Source organism: Gobio gobio, assembly GCF_949357685.1.
Source record: "Gobio gobio genome assembly, chromosome: 18".
NCBI lineage: Eukaryota > Metazoa > Chordata > Actinopteri > Cypriniformes > Gobionidae > Gobio > Gobio gobio.
This window is the reverse complement of record NC_137111.1, coordinates 30,816,077-30,839,992: the sequence shown is the minus strand read 5'-3', so window position 1 is coordinate 30,839,992 and position 23,916 is coordinate 30,816,077. Positions and strand designations below refer to the sequence as shown.

At 35.9% G+C, this 23,916-nt stretch overlaps 3 protein-coding genes across 6 annotated transcripts; 2 read left to right on the top strand and 1 right to left on the bottom strand.

Moving 5' to 3' along the window:
• atoh7 (atonal bHLH transcription factor 7) lies at positions 1-408 on the top strand (the record flags this gene model as incomplete). Its single annotated transcript, XM_079842264.1, has 1 exon — positions 1-408. The coding sequence occupies one exon, from the start codon at positions 1-3 to the stop codon at positions 406-408; it is 408 nt and encodes a 135-aa protein (XP_079698390.1).
• Positions 409-4,428: 4,020 nt separating this feature from the next.
• Positions 4,429-12,956, top strand: pkd2l1 (polycystic kidney disease 2-like 1; the record flags this gene model as incomplete). Its single annotated transcript, XM_079843408.1, has 15 exons — positions 4,429-4,720; positions 5,063-5,176; positions 5,851-5,978; positions 6,270-6,523; positions 6,616-6,840; positions 7,302-7,530; positions 7,674-7,844; positions 9,468-9,649; positions 9,798-9,918; positions 10,009-10,107; positions 10,238-10,359; positions 10,445-10,562; positions 10,693-10,787; positions 12,288-12,426; positions 12,786-12,956. The coding sequence occupies 15 exons, from the start codon at positions 4,429-4,431 to the stop codon at positions 12,954-12,956; spliced, it is 2,460 nt and encodes an 819-aa protein (XP_079699534.1).
• Positions 12,957-13,744: 788 nt separating this feature from the next.
• tial1 (TIA1 cytotoxic granule-associated RNA binding protein-like 1) lies at positions 13,745-23,462 on the bottom strand. 4 transcript variants are annotated; one of them, XM_079843456.1, is made up of 12 exons: positions 23,280-23,462; positions 22,172-22,268; positions 21,759-21,911; positions 21,566-21,620; positions 20,999-21,086; positions 19,519-19,594; positions 19,122-19,230; positions 18,931-19,026; positions 18,760-18,844; positions 17,605-17,728; positions 15,197-15,336; positions 13,748-15,100 (listed from the first exon to the last, which is right to left on the bottom strand). In XM_079843456.1, exons 1-12 carry the CDS (start codon positions 23,306-23,308, stop codon positions 14,986-14,988), a joined length of 1,167 nt encoding a protein of 388 aa, XP_079699582.1. In that variant the 5' UTR covers positions 23,309-23,462; the 3' UTR covers positions 13,748-14,985. The 4 variants fall into 4 exon arrangements, with proteins under 4 accessions (XP_079699583.1, XP_079699582.1, XP_079699585.1 ...); XM_079843459.1 differs by lacking the exons at positions 21,566-21,620; positions 21,759-21,911; positions 22,172-22,268; positions 23,280-23,462 and adding an exon at positions 20,048-20,115 and having other exon boundaries at positions 20,999-21,042; XM_079843458.1 differs by lacking the exons at positions 20,999-21,086; positions 21,566-21,620; positions 21,759-21,911; positions 22,172-22,268; positions 23,280-23,462 and adding exons at positions 20,048-20,115; positions 20,324-20,448.
• Positions 23,463-23,916: the final 454 nt, after the last annotated feature.

The following is a 23,916-nucleotide window of genomic DNA, read 5'->3' as shown; positions in this document are numbered from 1 at the left end:
ATGAAGCCCCGCAGACCGAGCTGTGCAGATTCAGGGTCGGAGTCTGACTCCAGAGACCCAGAGAAGTTTGAGAGTACCATGCGGCGAAGGACGGCGGCCAATGCTCGAGAAAGAAAGAGGATGCAAGGCCTGAACACCGCATTCGACCGCCTCCGCAAAGTGGTTCCTCAGTGGGGTCAGGACAAGAAACTCTCCAAATACGAAACACTGCAGATGGCCCTGAGCTACATTATGGCCCTAAACCGAATCCTGACTGATCCCAGCAGACACACAGCTCCTCAGAAAGATTGGCTGAATCTACAGTTTGACAGCCTACAGCCAGAGACCTATTCTTGCTTTATGAGCTATAACTCCCCTGTGGAAAATGACTGTATGCATTCCTCCTTTTACCACTACGAAAGCGTCTAAACTCTCACTGACTGATAAGAAATGGTGCGTTCCCTTGTATCTTTCTTTGCATAGATACAGAAGTCAGTAAATATGTATGTATTACTATGTAATATTTTATGTTTATGGTTCTGGAAATCAAGTGTTTGATTAGCTTTAATAGAGTCTAAAGCATTCTAGGGGTAGAGTTGCTTTAATTGTTGCAAAAAAGTATGTTTTTCTGTACAATTTTAGAAAATCTTCCATCATGCATGTTGTAAACGATGACTCGATAAAAACACAGATCACAGTTCATATTTTTTCACAGCTTTGTATCAAATCTTTGTGTATAGTGTGTGCTCAGCTAAGTCAAAGCTGAAACACATACAAAAACTTCACTGTGATCTTATTTTGCCAAAATGGCATCCTAAATTGCTGTTCCATTTTCTAATTGATTTTCTGGTTCTAAACTCAACAAGGAAAAAATGAATATGGAATAATAATAATAATATAATAAATGTAAAAATGTTTCTTGTAACTATATAGTGTTTTGTATGGTAGATGATGTATTTTGAGCTGTAGTTTAAACAGGATTTAAAATGTGTTGTGTTTAGTGCAATTAATCAGTGCACAAATAAACACTGAAATCAAAAACTCAGTTTTTTATACTTTATTATTTACATTTATATAAAATATTATATAAAACGATTGTATTAACTATTTGAAAATAAATATGTTTATTTTATACAAAACTATTATTGGTAACACTTTTCAATAAGGTTTCTTTGGTTAACATTATGTATTAACATAACATGAACTAACAATGAACAACACATCTTTTTTTATTAATCTTTGTTAATGTTAGTTCATAAAAATACAGTTGTTTTGTTTGTTCATGTTAGTTTACAGAGCATTAACTAATGTTAACAAATACAACCTTTGATTTTTAATAATTAGTGAACGTTGAAATTAACATTCATTTAGATGAATAAATGCTATTGTTCATTGTTCATTCATGTTAACTAAAGTAGTAACCAATGTTAACTAATGCAACCTTATTGTAAAGTATTACCAAATAATCAAAACAGTACATTATTGTTGCAATAACATTTTTATCCATAGGCTTACAGTTTAAAAATTACATCTGCAGACACCAAGAAGAGAAATTTTATTTTAAATTTTGTATACTTTTAATGACACGACACATTTTCCTCCATTTTAAAACAGGTTTGCTATGAAATTTAATTTTACTGCGGTTTTTTTTTTCTGTATAAAGGCCTAAATACAAATACCAGGTCTCTCTGGTGTGCACACTGGACAGATAAACACATTTCGGTGAAGCCCTCTGTGTCCTAAGATAAGACAGCACCAAACAAATGTCTCTGCTGTCAGTTCAGTGAAGGAATAAATCATTTTTAAAGGACTGAATGACGTCACGGTTGAACTATGTGCCCCATGTGCCATGAACATTTCTATTGAAGTATTCAAATATTCAAATGTTGGTGTTTTTTTTCTTCTTTTTATTCGATAATCATTTTTATTTTGGTTTGCTCATATTGTAAACCAACAGAATGTCCTTCAGAGTTAAAAAAATTACCAGGAGAGAGAAGAAAATTAAAACGTGGTTATATTTTCCGGCACAAACTTGACTAGTCCTCGTAGCCACTTGTAATTTAGAGAGGAGATTAAAATCTTTGCTGTCCAATGACTGTGTATAACGTGTTTTTTCAGTGCTAATGAGGCGTGAAAGGCCAGAGCTCGGCCGAAAGCGTGTGTAGGCCTACATGAAGCGAGATACACCCATCTTAATCCGTTTAGCTTCAGCTGTCATTATGACCAATCATCATGTCATGATCAGTGTGTAGCCAGCCTACTATTCTTTGTGAAAGACACTCCTACGATGCTTTTAAAATCATTAGCCTACTAAATTAGGCAGTTTAAATCAAGATATTGGTAGGCGCAGTGGTTAAATTGGCTTTTGTAGGGAGGGAGAGCCCTTATTTACGGTGAATGGTCATTCAAAATCGCACCGGAAAAATACTTGTGTTTTTACACCAAAGGGGCTCTTTTTCCAGTATTACTGTGTAAGTTAGAGTTGAGTTATTCAAACAGGACCATAAGCAGGTTTTTTTTTTAAATCAGTGAAGTCCCAAATTTGAGGTAGTTATAGGGGGGTTCGGGGGAATGCTCCCCCGAGAAAAATTTGATTTCTCTGATCTACATTATGTGCCTTTTTAATAAGTTTGAAGGCCAAAAAATGAATAATAAATAGCTTGTCAGTGGGCAGTAGATTATTTGACAATACTCCCCTAAAGATGAGTGTCCCTGAAAAGGGTTGGGAACTTTTTTTGACCAAAGAGCCATTTTTTTTTTTCATTTTTGTTAAATGCATTTTTCCAAAAGAGCCACAATCAAAAATTATATAAAATTATTATTAAAAAGCTTTTTTTTCCTAATGAAATGTCAACAATAGTAATTATTAGGTCCACAACTACAAACAAACAATTATGCAGCAAACAATAAATAAGTTGCAATATGGAATTAATTGTGCAGGGCTTTCACTGTGAGGTTGACCAACTGATGAGTATAAATCCTCTTCGTGTGTGTGAACGCCCACAGTGCTTACATCTACTATGTTTATGTGAATACTCGAATACTTTTGATAGCCTATATTCTGTGTTTATTTGGCCGTTTAGGCGCGCAACCGAAGACAAAGGCTAGAATGCTTGTCCGTTTGTCCGTGTTGCGCTCGGAGCGCGCACAGCATCCTGTCAGTAATTCAGTTGTCTTTCGTGACTTATCATGCTTTTATTATTTATTTTATCATGACACTCGCGAACAGCACTGAACACACAACTTGAATATTATGATAAACTTGTCATTGCTGCGTGTGTCTAATCTTTTTATCGATCATGTTAGTAAATGTTAGATATGTTGGTAAAGTGTGAGAGACCTGGCGAGCCATAGGTTCCCGACCGCTGCTCTAGCCGTTCGCGGATTTCCATGGTAACTCACTGTTAGAATTGTGACGGTTTTACCTGATGGCTGTGGGCGCGGTGCTGAACCAGAGAACGAAGCGATTAATGCCTTATGGCATCTGATAATTCCATATTGGCCTATTTGTCAGGAGACGAACAATAATCAAAGTCTAATAATAATATTTCGTGCTGAAGGAGACGGAGCTGAGCTCCAGCAGGGTGTGTTGTGGACCTGAGGAGGCGGAGCTGCGCTCCGGTGCGCTCCGGCCCAATTTAACCTCTGGGTAGGCCTAATATTATTTTATGCAAAAGTCCTTCGTGCACCCATATTCGCCTAAATCTCGTCATAACATCATCGTCATCATACAAAAGATGAATGAGAAACAAATCGATGATACTTGCTTCATTTAGCTACCCTCAATCTGATCTCACGGTTGTTTATCAGAGGTTTTTAAACCCCCAGGAGGCCACAAGGGGGTGCTATATCGCTGGAAAATTTGAGGGGAGAAAAGTTGTTTAATAAATGGGCTATGCAGTTTTTTGAGAACGTAATGTGGTTACAAATAATTATTGTCTTTATCTTTACAGTATGCAGTTTTACATTATTTTCTGTAAAGCTGTTTTGAAACAACATTTCAACAAAAATAATGAATAAAGTAAATATATGCACATACAGAATAGACACTGTTATCTTAATGCTACTAAGAAAATATTTTCAGATAATATTTCAGTCATTTATTTTACATGTATGATGACACCTAATAGTTTCATTCTCTAATTTACTATTTCTGTGCATCGTTATTATGAAAGCATAGTCTAAAACAGTGTGACGCAAATTCACTGTGTATTGTCAATGACGCTGTTCTAGAATCTCTAGCTGATGTCTCGGTTTCCTTAATGGAAGGATTGTGTTTTTAATGGATGTGTGAACAAAAGACGAGCCCCTCCTTTCACAGGATCACTCCCCTGCTTTATTTGAGAGGATGCAAGGAGAAAGGTATAAATACAAGTTGAACCTATCCTCAGGCAAAATCTTCACTTGAGCATTTCATGATCTAGCCTACCTTAACCTCCATTTATCACAATGCAACACCTCAATAACCAGGCAGAAAATCAACTGGGCAACACAGTATCGTGCGAGCTGGATAACTTTGAGAAAGGAGCCTGGGTGAATCAGGCCTACAGTGGCTCTCCTGCACCCATCAGACGCCCCATCAGCACCGTCTACAACCCTCAGCCCATGTTTCACAGTTCTTTGGAGAACATGAACCAGCTGAATCTGCCTAACCCCTATTTAGCTGGGGATAAAGTGCGGACCCTTCCCACTGAGGAGAAGAATTCTGGATGCTGCTCTTTTTTCTTGAGAGCCATCAAAGGTAAGGAAGGATTAATGCATCTTCATATTTTCCATGATATGATTATTCTAGATGTACTTTAGCACTGTTGGCTTTTATTTATTATTATTATTAGTAGTAGTAGTGCTATTCAATGTTTACAATTAATTTATTGTTATTATTCCATTTGTTTGTGTGCTGCTATTGTTTACATAATTTAGTATTAATGTAATAAAATACTTATTTGTAATATAGAAATATTTGTAATAAATTCAGTTGTAATACTTAAAAATGATAAATACATTACTTAATATTATTTTGATTTAATACAAAATAAATATAAGTAAACAAGTATATATAAAAGTGTTTGTTTCGGTTTGGTAGGACTTTGGGGAACAGCTCTGAGAAAAGACACAAAGGAAAATCCTGAGCTCAATGTCAAAGCAAATCTCAAAGAACTGCTCATCTACATTGTTTTCCTTGTGGATTTGTGTCTGTGTAAGTATTAGGTCGGTTGTTATATATTTATCCCTGTCTGAATGTTGTGTTTTTACCTGTTAAGACCACCTGTTGGTGTTGAAACCACTCTATGGATTAATTGATCATGGATAACTGTAGAGCTGTGGCTGTGGATATTAAGGTAACAGATATCCATTTAAACATTCACATGTATAAATGTATAAAACTGTTAAAATGCCATAAGCTTGCCCTTTTGCCTTTTTGATTGTACAGGCTGTAATCCAATCTGATCCCATGGTTTCCTATTATCTTGTTCTCCATTATGATCAGACATGTGTATCAGCCTAAGTGCTTGTTATAAAATGTCCACTGCTCCCCTGTGTTACAACACAGCATTGTCCAGGGGAAAATTAGGCCTGAATAGAACACAAGCGGGACCCTGCTGTCTTTTACTGATAAGAGCTCAGGTCAGGCAATTGAGGCTTTGTCTGTGCTGGAGTCACATTGTTCAAGAGGGCTATTTGTGTGTGCTCAAACAAATAACATTGCCCTCATCCCTGGCCGCAGCTTTCGTGACGTGAGCACTGCTAATGGGTGAAACTTGATTGAATTGATGTCCTTTATCTGTGTGGATGGTGAATAGCGTAGAACGTCTGTGCAAAGTCCAATAAGTGATGTGATTGTTGACTGATTGTAATCATGTTTTCATGCAGTGACCTATGGCATGACCAGCAGCGCCACCTACTATTATACCAAAGCTATGACCGATCTCTTTGTGAATTTACCTGGTGACAATGGCATCAGCTTCTCCTCCATTGGTAGCGTCAATGATGTCTGGGCAGTGAGTATATAATATGAATTATTTAAATGCTGAATATATATATATATATAAGAAGTGTTCACTAATATGTTTTTTTTTATGTTTTATGTAATTAATCTTAACTTTTTAATGTTTTAAAATAGTATTATTGTTCATATAACATTAATAATTGTATGTAGTTTTAAGTGTTTATTTAGTATTAACATCATAATAAATGTTTGTCTATTGATGGGACAGATCCAATACAGCATCACAGTCTCTTACTATCAATTTCTTTTTTTTGTTCTTTTTAAAAAAAAAAATCTTTTGCAGTACATGGATGGCCCGTTACTTGACAGCCTGTACTGGACTAAGTGGTATAATGATGAGCCTCTTCAAAACGAAAATCAATCCTTCATTTACTACGAGAATCTGTTGTTAGGAGTCCCCCGCATTCGACAGCTCAAAGTGAAGAGCAACTCCTGCAAGGTGCACAAAGACTTTCAGCAGGAGATCTCCGAGTGTTTTGATGTGTACAGCGACAAGAAGGAGGATGACATCATGTTTGGACTGATCAACGGAACAGCGTGAGTGCCATGTATGATTAGCAACAGTCGTATTTCTCTCTTCAGGGGTTGAAACATGTTCATTTATTACATTTAATCGTATGATTCCTTAGCTGGCAGTACCACTCAGAAAATGAGATCAAAGGGTCAAATCACTGGGGGTTACTGACCACATACAGTGGAGCAGGATATTACCAAGACCTGGCAAAGACCAAAGAAGAGAGCCTTGCTATCCTGAAGGACCTCAAAGACAACCTGTGGCTTGATCGCGGAACTCGAGCTCTTTTCATAGACTTCTCGGCATACAATGCCAACATCAACCTCTTCTGTGTTATAAGGTACTTGACGTAAACCATGATCATATATAATGCAGCTTTTGCATTTGCATTTCCAAAATTATACATTCGGACCCACTTTATATTAGGTGGCCTTAACTACTATGTAATAACATTTTAATTAATCATTTGATACAATGCACTTATTGTGTACATACATGTTTTTACATTGTACTTACATTTAAAAAAAATACCTGCATGTAATTACATCTGTAATTAATTTCTGTAGTTACATTTGTAATTACACAGTTGACACTTCCCTTACACCTAACCCTACCCTTAAACTTACCCATACTGCCACACCTGTCCCTAACCCTATCCGTATCCCACCTCAATATCAGCAAAGGTGTTTTGCAATACAATTTGAATACAGTAAGTACATTGTACTTATTTTTTGATGTAAGTACATAGTAGTTAAGGCCACCTAATATAAAGTGGGACCAATAAGTGACTTCTTTCTTCAGATTGGTGGTTGAATTTCCAGCTACCGGTGGAGCAATTCCATCCTACCAGATCCGCACTGTAAAGCTGATCCGTTACGTCACCTCCTGGGATTTCTTCATCATCGGCTGCGAGATATTGTTCTGTGTCTTCATACTCTATTACATTGTGGAGGAGATTCTGGAATTCCGAATCCACAAACTGTCCCATTTCACCAGCATCTGGAACATTCTTGATTTAGTGGTGATACTGGTAGGTGGAAATCAGATCGTATCAGTATCAGATATCACTTAATATCAAACATATTTTAAATACTTTATTTCTAGCTATAATAATTAAAATTGATCATATAATTTGGCAAGCATTATTTGACAAGACTGTGTTCTTTTTAACAGCTTGCTTTGGTGGCAATAGTCTTCAGTGCATTTCGGACCATCAAAGTGGATAAGTTACTTGGAAACCTTATAGAACACCCTGACATCTACGCTGATTTTGAATTTCTTGCATTTTGGCAAACCCAATACAACAATATGAATGCAGTAAATTTGTTTTTTGCTTGGATTAAGGTAAGTTTTTAACGTATATATTCAAATTTGCACTCAATTTGGGCCGTCTGCATAAACTGCTAAGAATCTTACAAGTTAGTCATCACATATTTTTCTTTAAGACGATTCAGAACTAAGTCAGTTTGGCTACATAAAAACGCAAATTGGTCTAATTCGTTACCGAAAAAAGTAAGACTGATACCTAGTTGGTCATACTAGTTAAGACATAATGTCTTAACATAATGACTATGTTTATGCAACTGGCTTTTTATGTTAGGTGTCTTTAACTAATGTTACTAATGTTACCATGTTATTGTCCATGTTGTATGGTAAACAACTTGATGTTACTGAGGTGGGATACAGGTAACACCGTGTCTACATCAAAAGCAAATAGAACCCATTATAATCAGTGATGCTGTCTACACTGAACGCGGTGTGGTGTGGCACAACACAACAAATTCCCGATAGTAAACTGATGCCCCATTATGGCAAGCCGTTTTGACTTTTATTCATTCCCAGGATATTCATTCTTGATATCAACAGTTCAAATTTCACTAGTAAAAATGTTAATTCTTGATATCTGTAAATTTATTTCAACATGTTACATTTGTTATTTCTGATATCGGAAAATGAATTTATGACATCAATAATTAGAAGAGTAATTTCAGATATCTAAAATGGCTTTCTTACTAGTAACAATCACATTCATGATATCAGAAATTACCATTGCTATTGCACTGTAAACCCGAATAAATTGGCAAAACTCCCAAAAATTGAGGCAATTGTTAGGTCTACATCATATTTTTAAATTAAGAAATGTAAAGTTTACGTAAGCAGAACTTGGCAGATTTTTTTTTCAAATATTCTCAAATATTTTAATTGCTCTTAACTTCAAATATTTGAGTAAGCTAATTCATACATTTAAATAAAAAATATCAACTTAATAATTTTAGTAGTGGAAACTTGGCCAGCTTTAACTAGTTAATCCCCCCCCCCCCCCCGTCCCCCCAAACTGCCATCTTAACATTAATCTTGCAAAATCTTAAAAAACATTATATATAAAACATAATATAAAACATATAAAACATTATATAATACTTAATTTTAGCATTTACTCTCCCTTTTGAGTGTCATGGCAAAGCATGCTGCATGGGAAATATAAATCCCAGCCCAATTTCAGTTAAATTTAAGTTTGTCTAAATTAAAAGAGAGTTCATAAGTTCATAGAACTCAAAACAATTCAGATTACTTAAAATGTGTCAGTTTTGTGAACTCAAAAGAAAAAGAAAGTTCTAAATATTCATAAAGGTTCATTTGATTGAACTAATTTGTTTAATTTGAGGTGGCTCTACATTATTTTGAGCTTTAGGGTTTACATTGTGACAAAAATGATTGATATAAAAAATGTAAACATTTTCTAGTAGCAATTTAATTGTTGCTATCAAGAACAGACATTTGCACTAGTAACCACGTAATTATTTATATAAAGTTACAAAAATAAAGGTTTTTCTAGAACAAATTGTAAAAAATAAATAAAATACTCTGGGTTCGGGCCAAGTGTGAACTTGTGAAATATAAAATAGAACCTCAATTAATTCGGTAAAGTGACCCGTACTGATATTATGACGGCTTCAATCTCTGCAGATCTTCAAGTACATCAGTTTCAACAAGACGATGACCCAGCTTACGTCCACCCTGGCTCGATGTGCATTAGACATTTTTGGATTTGCCATTATGTTCTTCATTGTGTTCTTTGCATATGCTCAGCTGGGATACCTGCTCTTTGGAACGGAAGTAGAAACATTCAGCACATTTAACAAGTGCATGTAAGGATTTTTCTTCTGTTAAAACATAGTTTTAATGCTTATTAAAGCAGTCAGGAATATTCATTTCTGATAAAACTATTTTAATTTCAATAAAAAAACCTTTATGGAAAATAATGTTAATTATTTCTCCTATTTCTCCACTCTGCAGTTTCACTCAGTTTCGAATCATCCTTGGAGATTTCGATTATGATGCCATTGACAGGGCAAACAGAGTACTTGGACCAATATACTTCTTCTCCTATGTGTTCTTTGTCTTCTTTGTGTTACTGGTAAGATCTTCAGATGTATATCATTAGAATTGTTTGTTCTAAATCACCAGTGCCTCTTTATCAATTAACACGATGAATTGGCATTAACAGAACATGTTTCTGGCCATCATCAATGACACATACTCTGAGGTGAAGTCAGAACTCGCTTCTCAGAAAGATGAGTTCCAGATTTCAGATCTCATCAAACAGGTAAGCTAGAGCATGCAGTGGATACGTCTGCAAATCCATTACATTTATGTTTGGAAAACTGTTTAACCAACCAACACTGTTGAGTTTGCATTGTTTAAATGCATGTGGGAAAACTATACTTCAATTTCAGAGTTATGAAAAGACCTTCATGAGACTGAAACTTAAAAAGGAAAAGATCTCTGATGTTCAGAAAACCCTGGATTCAGGCTCGAGTAAGCTGGAGTTTAAAGATTTCAGGGATGCTTTGAAAGAGTAAGTGAAACACTAACACATTCATGTATAGTGTGCAGCGCTGATGCAGAGGAACTCATGTACTCTGGTTATGTGTCCCACACAGAATGGGTCATGCTGACCATGAGATCTCAGCTGCTTTCTCCAAATTTGACCAAGATGGGAACCAGACTTTGGACAAGGAGGAGCAGGAGATAATGAAACAAGAGCTGGAGGAAAAAAAGGTGTGTTTGAGGTTTTTTTTTTGTAGCATGGGCTGGTTTTGCAAGTTAATGTTTCTAAGATGGATCTCCATGTAGACATTATTCTAAAATGGTTATCTATTTTTTTTCCCCTTTTTGCATTTTCAATTAGGATGCCCTCAATGCAGAGCTTCGCAAACTGGAAAACAGTATTGAACCTGCAGAGGACCAAAGAAAGAAGACAGTTCCTCTAGAGGACTTTCAGAGGTTTGTGTACAGAATCAGTGTTGCAAACTTTTAGTGTCAATTGTAAAAACTTGTATTATATGCTTGTATTTATTCATATTTTTGTAACAATTTATAATAGTCTCTTTTTTTAACAAGTTAGTGCATTAACTAACATGAACCAACAATGAGCAATATATTCTTACAGCATTTATTAACCTTTTTAATGTTAGTTTATATAAATAATCATGTTAGTATATAGAGTGCATTAATTAATGCTAACAGCAGTACAACTTTTAATCTTTATATATAGGCGTTACCAATATTTTGAATATCTTTTATTTTGTTTAATTTTTGTTTTGGTAATTTAATGTGCTTTTGTCATTTGTATAATTTTTTTATTGTATTGTTTTTATTACATACATTTATTATTTGTATTAATATATTTAATTTATTTTTATTTCAGTCATTTAATACTTCAACTTATATTAATACTATGTATTTCAGTTAGTTGCCAACATTTCACATTTTTTCAAGCTTAAAGGTGATAATACACGGGGCAACTTTTTGAGCAGTGTTCCCGAGTGATGTTGCTTAAAGGGTTAGTTCACCCAAAAATGAAAATTCTGTCATTAATTACTTACCCTCATGTCGTTCGACACCCGTAAGACCTCCGTTCATCTTCGGAACAGAAATGAAGATATTTTAGTTGAAATCCGAGGGCTCAGAAAGGCCTCCATTGGCACAATGCACTTTACACTCTCAAGACCCATAAAAGCTACTAAAGATGTCGTTACAAAGTCCATCTCACTACAGTGGTTCTACAATAACTTTATGAATCGGCAAGAATAGTTTTTGTGCGCAAAAAAAACCTAAATAACGACTTACATAGTGATGACCGATTTCAAAACAATGCATCATGAAGCTTTGAAGTGTTATGTATCAGCGAGTCGAATCATGATTCGGATCGTGTGTCAAACCGCCAAACTGCTGAAATCATGTGACTTTGGCGATTCAAACCGCTGAATCGACTCACTGATTCATAACGCTTCGAAGCTTCATGATGCATTGTTTTGAAATCGGTCATCACAATGTAAGTCGTTATTTAGGGTTTTTTTGTGCACAAAAACTAATCTCGCCGATTCATAAAGTTATTGTAGAACCACTGTAGTGAGATGGACTTTGTAACTACGTCTTTAGTACCCTTTATGGGTCTTGAGAGTGTAAAGTGCATTGTGCCAATGGAGGCCTTTCTGAGCCCTCGGATTTCAACTAAAATATCTTCATTTCTGTTCCGAAGATGAACGGAGGTCTTACGGGTGTCGAACGACATGAGGGTAAGTAATTAATGACAGAATTTTCATTTTTCACAACTAACCCTTTAAGCATTTTCCTATTGAGAATGGGCAGCAAATTTCTATCTGTATACTTTAAATCGGTCGTGGGCCCTGTGTCTCACCTGGTTGCCCGTTGACGGCAACATTGCTCAAAAAGTTGCCCTGTGTATCATCACCTTAAGTTATTGTTGCTTTTCTATTCCAGGATGGTCCACAAAGTTGCTCAGCTTGAAAATGCGGTTTCCACAATAATGTCCAAACTGGATGCTGTAATGGAGAAAATTAGACTTCAGACATTCAACACAGAAAACAGAGACATGGATAAGCAGACGACTATAGATGATGTGAGTTTTTAGTTCTATAGAATTTATGAAATTATAAAATGTTTGAAAATATATTGGCTTGGCTTCACAGGCAGGTCTTAGATTAAGCCTTAGTTTAATTAGAACATGTGGCTTTTATAAATGTGCCTTAGAAAAAATATTACTGATGTGCATCTAAAGACAAAACAATGGCACAGACATATTTTAGTTGCTTTCAGTTAAAACAGCTCAATAATGCATTTTATTCTTGGACTAGGCTTAAGCCTTGTCTGTGAAACGGGATTATTAATTAAGCAATAAACAACATTGTTTTAGAATAAATACAGGACTCATGCATATATTACAGAAGATATGTAAGCCATGATGCTGTATTGTGACAGGAATCAAGACCGGCTTCAGGAGGGAATATTCAGGTAAACCTGGAAAGAGTCTTGGCTCAGGGACCACCATCCTGGACATTAGCTGGTCCGATGGGGAATATGAGGAATCGTTTGCACCCAGATGTAGGATGGCCAGTCGTCACCGAGAACAGTAGTTCTGCACGCCACTGATTCATCAAAACCTGAGTTTAAAACTGACTAACAAATAGGCTTAATCTAAGTCTGGTCTGTGGATATAGACTCAGAATGTGACAGTAAAGAGGAAGGTATTACTGTAGTATAGATGTAGTACTCTATGTTACCAGCCACACAGAAATCTGTCTCTTCTCCATAATGACTGTTTAACATACAGTTACTGTGGCATTTATAAGAGGGAATAGGAGGTGATAAGATTGAGTCTGATTATAATTCACTTTAAGGCTTGATTCATGTTTCAGCACAGTGTAATAGATGTATTGTGGTGTATTAAATACATTCCCTCTAGTTTGAGGGATTATTTCAACTATATCAGGCCACAAACTATTCTTCTGACCGACGGAATTTTCACGATTACTTTTGGTTCTCGTGAAACAACTGAACACATAAGATACTAGCAAAAATCATTAAACCCTGTGATAATGTAATCTCAACTTTCTTTGCAATGATACATGGAAACTTCACTGACAGCTCAAATTAGTGAGAATAGTCAGCTACATTTGACATATTATGAAAACAGTAATCAAAGTGCAATGTCTATTAGTCTATGGAACGTTATTATCTACTGGCACATTTCCTCAATCTCTTTCTTTACTTTGACATGAGCTTCTTGTAAATGTTGTATTTTATAGTGAAGTATATCAGCGTATACTCAAACTACTACAGTGTATACATTAATCTTGAACAATATCGCTAGTATATTTAAAAAGATATTTATATAATATTTATCTTTCTTCTCTTCTGATAATAATAGGCAAATAAATAATTGAAATTGCAAAACAAATGGTTTTATTATTTACTGTTGAAACCAGACTTCTTTTTTTTTAAAGAGAGAAAACATTTCTTGTCCAATGGTTCATTTATTGACACTCATTTAGACTAAAAAGAAAACTTGAAATGCTAAGTTGTATTCAAACATTTCTGCCTTTTACATTCAACGCTTTGAGCAACCTCAATATTATGGTTTGAAACATGCAATTCCTTAACATCCCCAAGGGGAGGGGGGGTCCAAACCTTATCTCTGGCTACTCAAAAATGGCACGCATATTTGTTAAAACAGCAAAAGGACAAATTTACAGTAGGCTCTAAAATAAATCATACAGCTCTCTACGAGGGTCTCAAAGTGTTCAACTGAAATTTGTGTGACTGAGCAAAAGTTAAGGCTTGCTTGTAACTGTCAGTCACACATGTAACGTTTGCTAACATACGCGGCATTAGTTCTGCAAAAGTCTGTCAAGTAAAGCGCATGCTTTGAAACCCTTATTCCAGGCCAAGATATCAAAAGATATTTACAGGTATGGCCATCATGACCCTTTCTCCATAGTGAACGGGAGATTTCACTGTCCGTAAATTGGAGTAAAAAGATACATTTTACACACCGTATCAAAGAGTTCTAGAATCGGAGGAGAACAGGGAGCTAATGTGGATTAAATATACACCACTGCACATAGAAATTCATTTACACGTCAACATTTACAAGACACAGGTCCAATGAACCCCCAAAAAGTGCCTTTACTTACATTTGTTCGCCAAGTCAGAATGCAGAATGAAAGGTTTTTTTGTTGCTATATGTTGTGTTTTTATACAAAATTCAAAGTCCATACTGCAATGAACAAGCAAACGCATGATCAGTCTAGGGAGAGCGAGAGAGAGAGAAGAAAATACTTAGTTCAAAAAACCATTTACACCACAGGCTTTCTGCAATGTACCTGTGAAGTTCCTGAAGCTTGGATTTAAGGGAAAATCTGCAGTTTCCCTCAAGATATGCAGTAAAAAAAAAAATGGTGGGGATACAAGAGATATAATACATCTCCAATTCCACTAAAACAGGAACAAATCTCATGAATGAACTCAGATTTCCATTGAAGGCGTTCATCTCAAATGCCTCTAATCTAAATTTTCATCTTTACAATAAAGGATTCCTGCTTCAGATCCAAAGCTTGTAGGGAAAAGATGATGTGCATCTAATAGTTTTTAGCGTGTGTAATGGAGAACGAAGGTCAGATCACTGTGTCTGGTACCCGGCCATGCCAAAGTTAGCCTGGTTCATTACTGGGCCAGGCTGAGCCTGAGAGGGTTGCGTCCCAAAGCCTCCCACCCAGGCAGGAGACTGTGATTGTCTAGAGCAGCAGAGAACAACAAAAAGTGGGTGTAAACATTTTGCTACATAGGTAAATCATGACACATTACAAGTACAGAAATACACAAAAACTTACTCTACACCAAATCCTTGCTGATTCCACGTTTGTCCGTACATTCCATAGGATGGTACTTGCCAGCCATTAGTCATGTACTGACCGTATTGTTGAGGATTGCCATACATTTGATTCCAGTGTCCCCACTGTCCATACTCCATCTGTGAAGGAAGCATCAAGAACTTGAACTTTACTTTTCTATCTATCTATGGGATAGATTTAATGCCACATTAAAATGAGATTAGGATTAAAGCTGCAGTCCGTAACTTTTTTGGGTTAAACAGTATCCAAAATAAACTTGAGCAAGTACATAACCGGCCAGTGTTACTATCTGCTATCCAAAACTATCTGCTTACCTTAGCTCGATTTACAATGGTAAGCTTGTAATAATGTTTTAAATTCCAGTGGTACTGGTGGATTTCCTCGCGAAATTCAAGCATATCTTTGCGTCATTACGTCACATCTGTACACATAAATAAGGTGTCCCGGCTAGTAGGCTATATTGCGTGTGAGGATGTTTGGAGGTGGAGATTTATAGCCTTTTCTCACAGCACTTGATATAATTAAACTTATCAATTTGATGGGGGATCCAGAAAGGTTCAAACGACAATTGCCAGTGACAATTGGAGATTCACCCGTTGTAAAATGCAAAAGACTTCGGACTTTCGGAGTGGCTACAGAAAAAAAAAACAGACCCATGCAACCGGGCCCATGTGAAAACAAGGATAAAAAGGGCTTTTGAAAGGTGGCGTGAACTCCGTGTTTTGAAGGGGTTCAAAACAGATGCAGAGACGCCTTTTTTCTGCTGGACAGGTAAGATCTTTCAATGGTTAAATTATGTAACCGTAGCGCACTTGTTCGCTTAATTCATACAGTTACGGAGTTTTCCTTGTTGGGCCTTTCTTGTTTTGCTATGTGCAGTACGGTAAATTTTAGGGATGCACCAATGTATCGGCCGCCGATATTTATTGGACGATTTTTGATCGATTAAGAAACATCGGCATATCAGCTATAGCATGAAAAAGGCAGATTTAACAAACCGATGGTTTATTAATGAACTGCGTGAAGGCACTGAACTGTATAATGTCTGCTACATAGTCCACGATTATAATGTAATATTCCTGCTCTGCTGCTATCTGTGTTTTAATGTTTATCAAACAACAAAAGACCAAAAAAAAAAATAAATAAAAATAAATCGCTCACTAATGTTACTCTTGACTAAACTTTCATAAGGATTAATTTCCGCGATGTGGACAACCCAGACAGAATCCAGTCATAAAAACGGAATTTACTGCATAAAGTGGAATGGCACGGAATTTGTTTTGATGAATAAATAAAACGTTGGTCAATACACTTAAATCAAATCGTGATATATACTAGTGTCTGTGAATATTAAGGGGACTGTTTAAATATGAATCCTGCATGTTTCTCGGTCTCTGTGAATAAATGGAGATGCACGTTTAATTTAGCCTACCTCTCTCACACACACACACACACACACACACACACACACACACACACACACACACACACACACACACACACACACACACACACACACACACACACACACACACACACACACACACACACACACACACACACACACACACACACACACACACACACACACACACACACTGTTTTTCAGCCTTTGCCACCTCAATATGAAGACATGAATGCATCTCCAGTCACTTCATGAGCATTTTACCGTTTCATTCAACAAAATCTATCGCCATATTATAAACGCACACACAGGAACTCGAAGCACACAGCAACCCGTCAAAATAAAAGTTCAGTTTAACAAAAGTAATTGTGACTGGATTAATGTTGTACAGAAGAGCTTCATCTCATGTAATAATAATATATGCATTAGATTTATACAGTGAAGAACATGGAGTGTTATTTAACATTAACCTACTTAGCAGTTAACCTACTTGAAACTGAACTACAGGTAGCCCTAATACACATTTAATGTAGTCACGCAATGCTGATGTTGTTAACATTAACAATTTGCAAACAAAGTATAATTTGAATGGTTTGACGTGATATAATAAGCGATCGTTAGATTTAATCATAGCAATTTATTGCAATACTTTTTTCCCCTTAGTTGGTCAGAACAAAAGTGGATGTTAGCTACTTGTTCAGATGACATTTTCCGGTGAAAATTCTTATGTTGGTCATACTTTCAAAAAGTAGAATCTGTGATTCCAAATGACAGTATCCACACCGGCGCTGTGACTGACAGCCGAACAGTCTCCTCAAAACATTAGATTCATCCGCAATGTGCCAATGTGTACAATTCACATAAAATTGATAACTCCGCGAATAACTGCAATTGCAGATTTCAAACAGAGATGGCGACAGAGGAAAAACTACGGACTGCAGCTTTAATCTTAATCTAATAAAGTAAATTCACAAGCACTTACCGGTTGGACAGTTTTGGCCATGTCAGGTGACTCTTTGCCCCAGTAGCACTTCACAACATGACCTTCGATGGTGGTACCATTCACTGAGACGATAGCGTGAGCAGCACTTTCATGAGAGGAGAACCTGACAGAAAATGATGCTGGTGATTGAAGAAATTTGAACAGCAATCCTATGGTTTACAATAAAATCAGAAGGACTATCTTTGTCACCATGTGGCTAATTAAATCTTGATACTTCCTTTAAAATTAACAATAATAATAAAAAAAAACGATATATAAAAGATACATCGCTATTACATATAATAAATTATACATATACATTGTTTAGAATCGTTATGATTTTGCTTTCGAAAAGGCTGCCTTTATTTGATCAAAAATAAAATAAAAACAGTAATATTGTGAAATAAAATTCAAAATAACTTTTCTATTTGAATCTATTTTAAAAATGTAATATTCCTGTGATGGCAAAGCCGTTTTTTGTTCAGACATTACTCCAGTCTTCAGTGTCACATGACACTTCAGAAATCATTCAAATATGCAGTTTAAAAATCATTTCTTATTATTATCAATGTTCAAAACAGTTGTGCTGCTTAATATTTTGTATGGAAACAGAGATACTTTTATCAGGATTCTTTGATGAATAGAAAGTTAAAAACAAACAAACAAAAACATCATTGTAACAAATGTCTTTACGGTCACTATTGATCTACTTAATGCATCTTTTCTGTATGAATTTGTTTGAAAAAACAACGATAGTGTATAATAATTTATTTGTGTGTGTTTATTTCTTTCAAAGCCTTAGACATGTAACAAGAGGGTCCCTGATTCTTTTTTGCATTAGTTTATGTTGCCCTCTTTTGAGAAATCTTTTTTTTCCATCAGCATTTTGCTGGCTTGACTGATTAAGAGAAGTTGTCTATCCATATTATCTATTTTTTTTATGCGATAAAGCAATTTTGTGCACATCTCATTTTATTTAATTGCCATTTAATTGCAGCCCTTACTAGTCAAACACAACAAGCAACCATTAATGTCTTACATATTCATTATAATTAGGTGCTTTTACAACATTTTAAATTACATTGGCCATGTCATAATCCATATATATACACAAAATGACTAAAAACATCAGAGGAATACTTCCTTGAATGGTACCTGATAAAAGAATAACCCTTCTCGGGAAAAACTCTGATCTCCATGATCTGTCCGAAAGGAGAAAACGTCTGTCGCATAAGGTGTTCTGTTTGAAGAGAGCAGTGCGAGTCATATCACAAAGCATACTAATATTCAAAACGGGAGAGTAAAAGGGCAAATGCACACACATACCTGTGAGACCTGACTGAATGCCACCGCAGTACACTGTGCAGTTCTGAGGACTCGACTGGTTTACCACCTCATCAAACCTCAGCTGCTTGGAGCTGTCTGAAATTTTCCCCAATTACAGTCATATTAAAATGAGCTCAACTCAAAGACCAAGCAAACCAAAGAAAGACTGAGTGGATTGAGATCAGGCTTACTATCTTGCACACTCTTGGGGGCAGGTGGTTTCCGGGTTGCCCAGTTAGTCCGGATTTGCCGTCCACCAAGCCACTGACCACCCATGTGTACTATAGCATTCTCAGCATCCTAAAATAGAGGAAACAACAGATTTAACAAACACAGGTAAACTTAAAGCAACACAAAAAACATAACCTCTCAGCAGCACTACTAATCTTTCAATAGTTCATCTTTAAAATTCGGAACTACCCACATAAATGTCCTAGTTTGCTTTTAAGTACTATTACTAACATAAAAACTCTAACAGTCTGACTCATTCCAGTAGATTGAATATCTGTAATACTACAGCTATAATATGAATTGTAGTAAACAGAAATAGAATAACCTTCACTCTGTGTTCCTGTACTGGAGCCTTACCAGTTTGTTATAGAAGGACACAAATCCATACCCCTTTGATTTCCCTGTTGTCATATCCTTCACCACACGTGCATCCCTGAAAGAAAAACGTAACAACAGAAAAGTCAGTCGATTGAAGGCTTGTTAGAGGATCTAAAAAAAGAAAGGAACCACACACACATTGCACTGTACTGACACTTACAATATCCTAAGTTATTCTAACAAAACCTAACACTAACAACTGCATATTATCTTGATTACTGGTACTTTTATCAAATTAGATAGAATGAAAACAAGTACAAAGTCATGCAACCTACACTACTGCATGTATGTTTAAAAGCTCCTGCAAAGATTGCAACTTTTCTTAGACATCTCCTGTGACACAACATAGTGGTCCAATCTTCATCTTAAATCACTAGTACTTAATCTCTTATATTAGTAAAAGTCATCAATGTCATTACCATGCATTCCTAGTTTGAACTGCTGTCTCTAATTCTACTCAAGAGAACATAGAAATATCAAAAGAGAAAAAAGGAATTAAACGGCATACATGGCCTGTTAACAGATTTCTTTATTTTTCCTGGTCAATTCTTTACCACCAATATGGAGTTTGGGAAGCTGCAAATTTCGAGAAATTAACATTTTCAGAATTGTAGGAGAATCAAACTATCAACACAACTAGGAAAACCATCATAAAACAATTTTACAAGCAAATATTCATGAATTATCTAAGGATTGTTAAAAGTCTACACTACGTCAGCGTTAATTGAAAAAATATTGCAGTATACAAATATGAAAAGCAAAGAGTGAATAGAAAAAAATCTACATCTGAGTTCCCAGAGTGCACAGTTCCTTGCTGTTAGCCTTCAAGCTCCTGTCCAATCCTATGAGCATTTCTGTAAAATAACCAGATCTCTATTAACTGACACTCAGAGCTAAAGGAGACTCTGAAAATTTTGCAGAGTAGTAGTGCATAATGGTTTTTTTGTGTGTTGACAACTAGAAATTGAAATTTTATGTAAATCAAAACTACTTACCAATTTCGGAAAAGCAGTGGAGTGATGAAAATTTTTAAGGTGCACTTTACAACAGATCGATCTGAGTACACAATATTGACTATACTGCCCTGTGCTTGCTGATAATACTGATTATGGGACTGTTACATTTATCAAGGAGAAACAAAGCTTTCATTACTGACAGAAATATGACTAAATGTGCAAGCTAATCCCGGCACAAATGACAAACGTAAAGTAAAAATCTTTGCATCAATTCATTCCTAAATGAGCAAATATGTCAACAACTATCAACAACCAAAGGCAACCAAAATAAAAATGAATAAATCTATGAAACTGTTTCCATGGTTTTAAGAAAACAGGGGTAAAAAAAAAAACATACATAGAGAGAGGTCATCTGACTCAAAGTAACCACACACCCCTCCTCAACATTATTCAGACAAAAGCTAAACATATTCTACAGAAGGGTGTGACTTTATGGAACTTACGAGATTTTCCCAAAGGGTGCAAATGCAGCTCTGATGTCATCAGTTGTGATCTCAGGGCTCAAATCTCCAACAAAAACATGAAAGTGATCTGCAGAAAAGACATTTAAAACAAACAATTACATTTAAGAGTAAAAAAACTAAAACAAACCACAATTGATATAAAAGACTTGTCAAAAGTACCGACTTCGTACTGAATTTTTTTTTTTTTAAATGGGACGCTTTGAGTGCTGTTGAGCGGAATCGTAAACACCTCTGATTGCCCATTGGCTTCACAGGCTCATCAAATATGTCTGTGATTGGCTACAATGACCAGCGCTTCAAAAACATGTTGTAAATATACATCAATGACGCTCTTCACTGAACACTTACACAGATACACACGGGAGCATTTTAAAGGCGGTGTATATCTGTCTATCTATCTACTGATAGATACCTGCTTGTGCTTTCAAGCGCTCCAGATCATTGTAGCCAATCACAGACATATCCGATGAGCGCATAAACACAAACTTCAGTACCGACTTGGTACCGTCTGTACTTTTGACAACACAATAAAAGACAATAACTTACTAGATGTGTCTTTCTTCTGACTGCTAGGAGTAGTAGCCCAATTTACCTTGACTTCCTGTCAATAGAAATACACTTGTTGAAGGCATTACCCTTGGTAATGTGATATACAAGGGTGCAACACTTAAACAATAAACATCAAACCACACAAATCTTGTTACACATTTGTCTAATAAAATGATGCCACAACATGTACCTTTCCCAAAATCTTCCTTCCGTTCATGGCGGCTAAAGCAGCTGCAGCGTCTCTGTGTTCAAAGAACTCCACAAAGCAATACGGATCATTGCTTGTATGCTGCAAAACAGAAAATCCAATAGAAGAATTCACCTTCCTGCTGCTATCGGATTGCTGAGAAGAAAAGCCAGGAAAATATATTATTACAAAGTCATGGGTATTGGGTGGAAGACTGTTTAATATTTTCTGTCATTGACATCATTTTGGTGTGATTTTAAGACATAAGAAATAATTTTGAAGCAAATTTACTCCAAAGATTAACATAAATGTAGAGTTTGGCAGGTGTTTCCACACAAACCCATTTACACTCACAAACTCATGATGAGCTCAAATTCAGAACATTTGAAAAAAAGTTATTTGTGATGAATGTTTACCTCCGTTATCATTTTACAACTTTTACATGGCCCAATCTGAGTAAATAACTGAAGGATCAAGTTCTCCGTTACATCTCTTGAAAGATTCCCCACGTAGCTGAAAATGCAGATAAAACATACATTAATTGAAAAAGATATAAACAGTAATAATAGATTATAATATACAAATGGGTGTTTGGAAAAAAGAAGAGAACATGATATATCACTGATATACATTGTTGTTAATATAAACTTGCTGAGGCCGTAATCTACCCAGATTACTAAAAAATGTCATAATCACAAACTAGAAAACGAATTGAAAAACTAATTCAAATGTTTATTTGACAGTCAGTATGGCTATGAAACTAAAAATACACACATATTTCTTCATGCAGAGATACAACACCCTTAATGTGCAAGAGTAAACTAATGTTCCGTTATATGTATATTAATAGATGAGCCAGGTATAGATCTGACAGCCCCTTTTTTGCGTGAGTGACATTAGGATGGGAACACACATTTACCATCATAACTAACCTACGAAACGATGTGTTACACTTATTCATCCAGTCAAATCAGGAGAGATTTTATCTGACGATGTAAATCACACAAAATCCAAACTTCTAGAAAAGATAGCAGGCCTGAGATAAGATTAACATTAGGCCTTTACTAAACAAGCAGACAATGACATACTCGTTGAAACACATAGATACTGAACATTGTGGTTTATTCATTTGCATATTCAACCCATATACCGTAACTTAGGAAATACACTTCACATTTAGCTATGTTATTAACATTTACCTTGGATTTCATTATTTCGATGTTTAGCCAATTTGACTCCTTAGCCGCTAGCTTAGCTTGGGCATGCTACAGCTAAACATGTTTCCCACGCTCGCCGTATGAAGATAAAAGCTTGTCGATCTTTCTACTGTACGAAATGTGAGCAATAGCAACTGACTGAACCCCTGTCGATATTAAGCAGTGCTTACTAAAAGCCTTTGATGTCAAAAACGTTTGTAGGACATCGTATTTGGAGCTAGCCGTTAGCTAGAAGTGTGTCAGTGGAGCTAAGGATTGAGCGGTTATTCAGTGAGCACTGACGGGGTTTATGTTTTGAGCTACTTACAGGGTTTTTGGGTGGCTTTCGTCTTCCATTCTTGGATGCCGGAAGGAGTGCTAACAAAACTTGTTTTCAGTATCTCAAATGTGGTTTATTTTTAGGATGAACAATATTGGACTGGTGTTACTTTCAATCTTGAGTAGAAAATGGCGGAACCCGGGTAGTCAGGAAGACAGTCACTGCGCATGCGTAGAAGGAGGACGATTGCTCCAGACGGGGGAGTTTGATAAAATCGTCGTGCTTGTGTAAATACAGGTGTCGAGTCAATATGCTTCACATCACAGGTATTTTACTTGATAATGTGACCTGTATGTTTTCTTTCAGCCTAATCTTTCAAGTGGTTTTACTTGTTTTCCAGTGACCACTTGTTTTAGAGCTTCAATGAATGCCTGGTCTTTGGCAAAAAATAATATAGATATAGAGACGCACGTATAGGCTACCACATAATATTTGAATGACTGGTGTAGTGATTGTACAGAAATTTTATATTTTAAGAAACAAGGAAACGTCCGAAAATGTCATCACCAAATTCGATTGTCAGTCCAAAACTTCCTTTGGAAAGTGTGTGTAATGTATGATATAAAAAATGAACTTGTGCCTAAATATTATTAAATGTAAAATATTTAATATAGATTTACAAAAC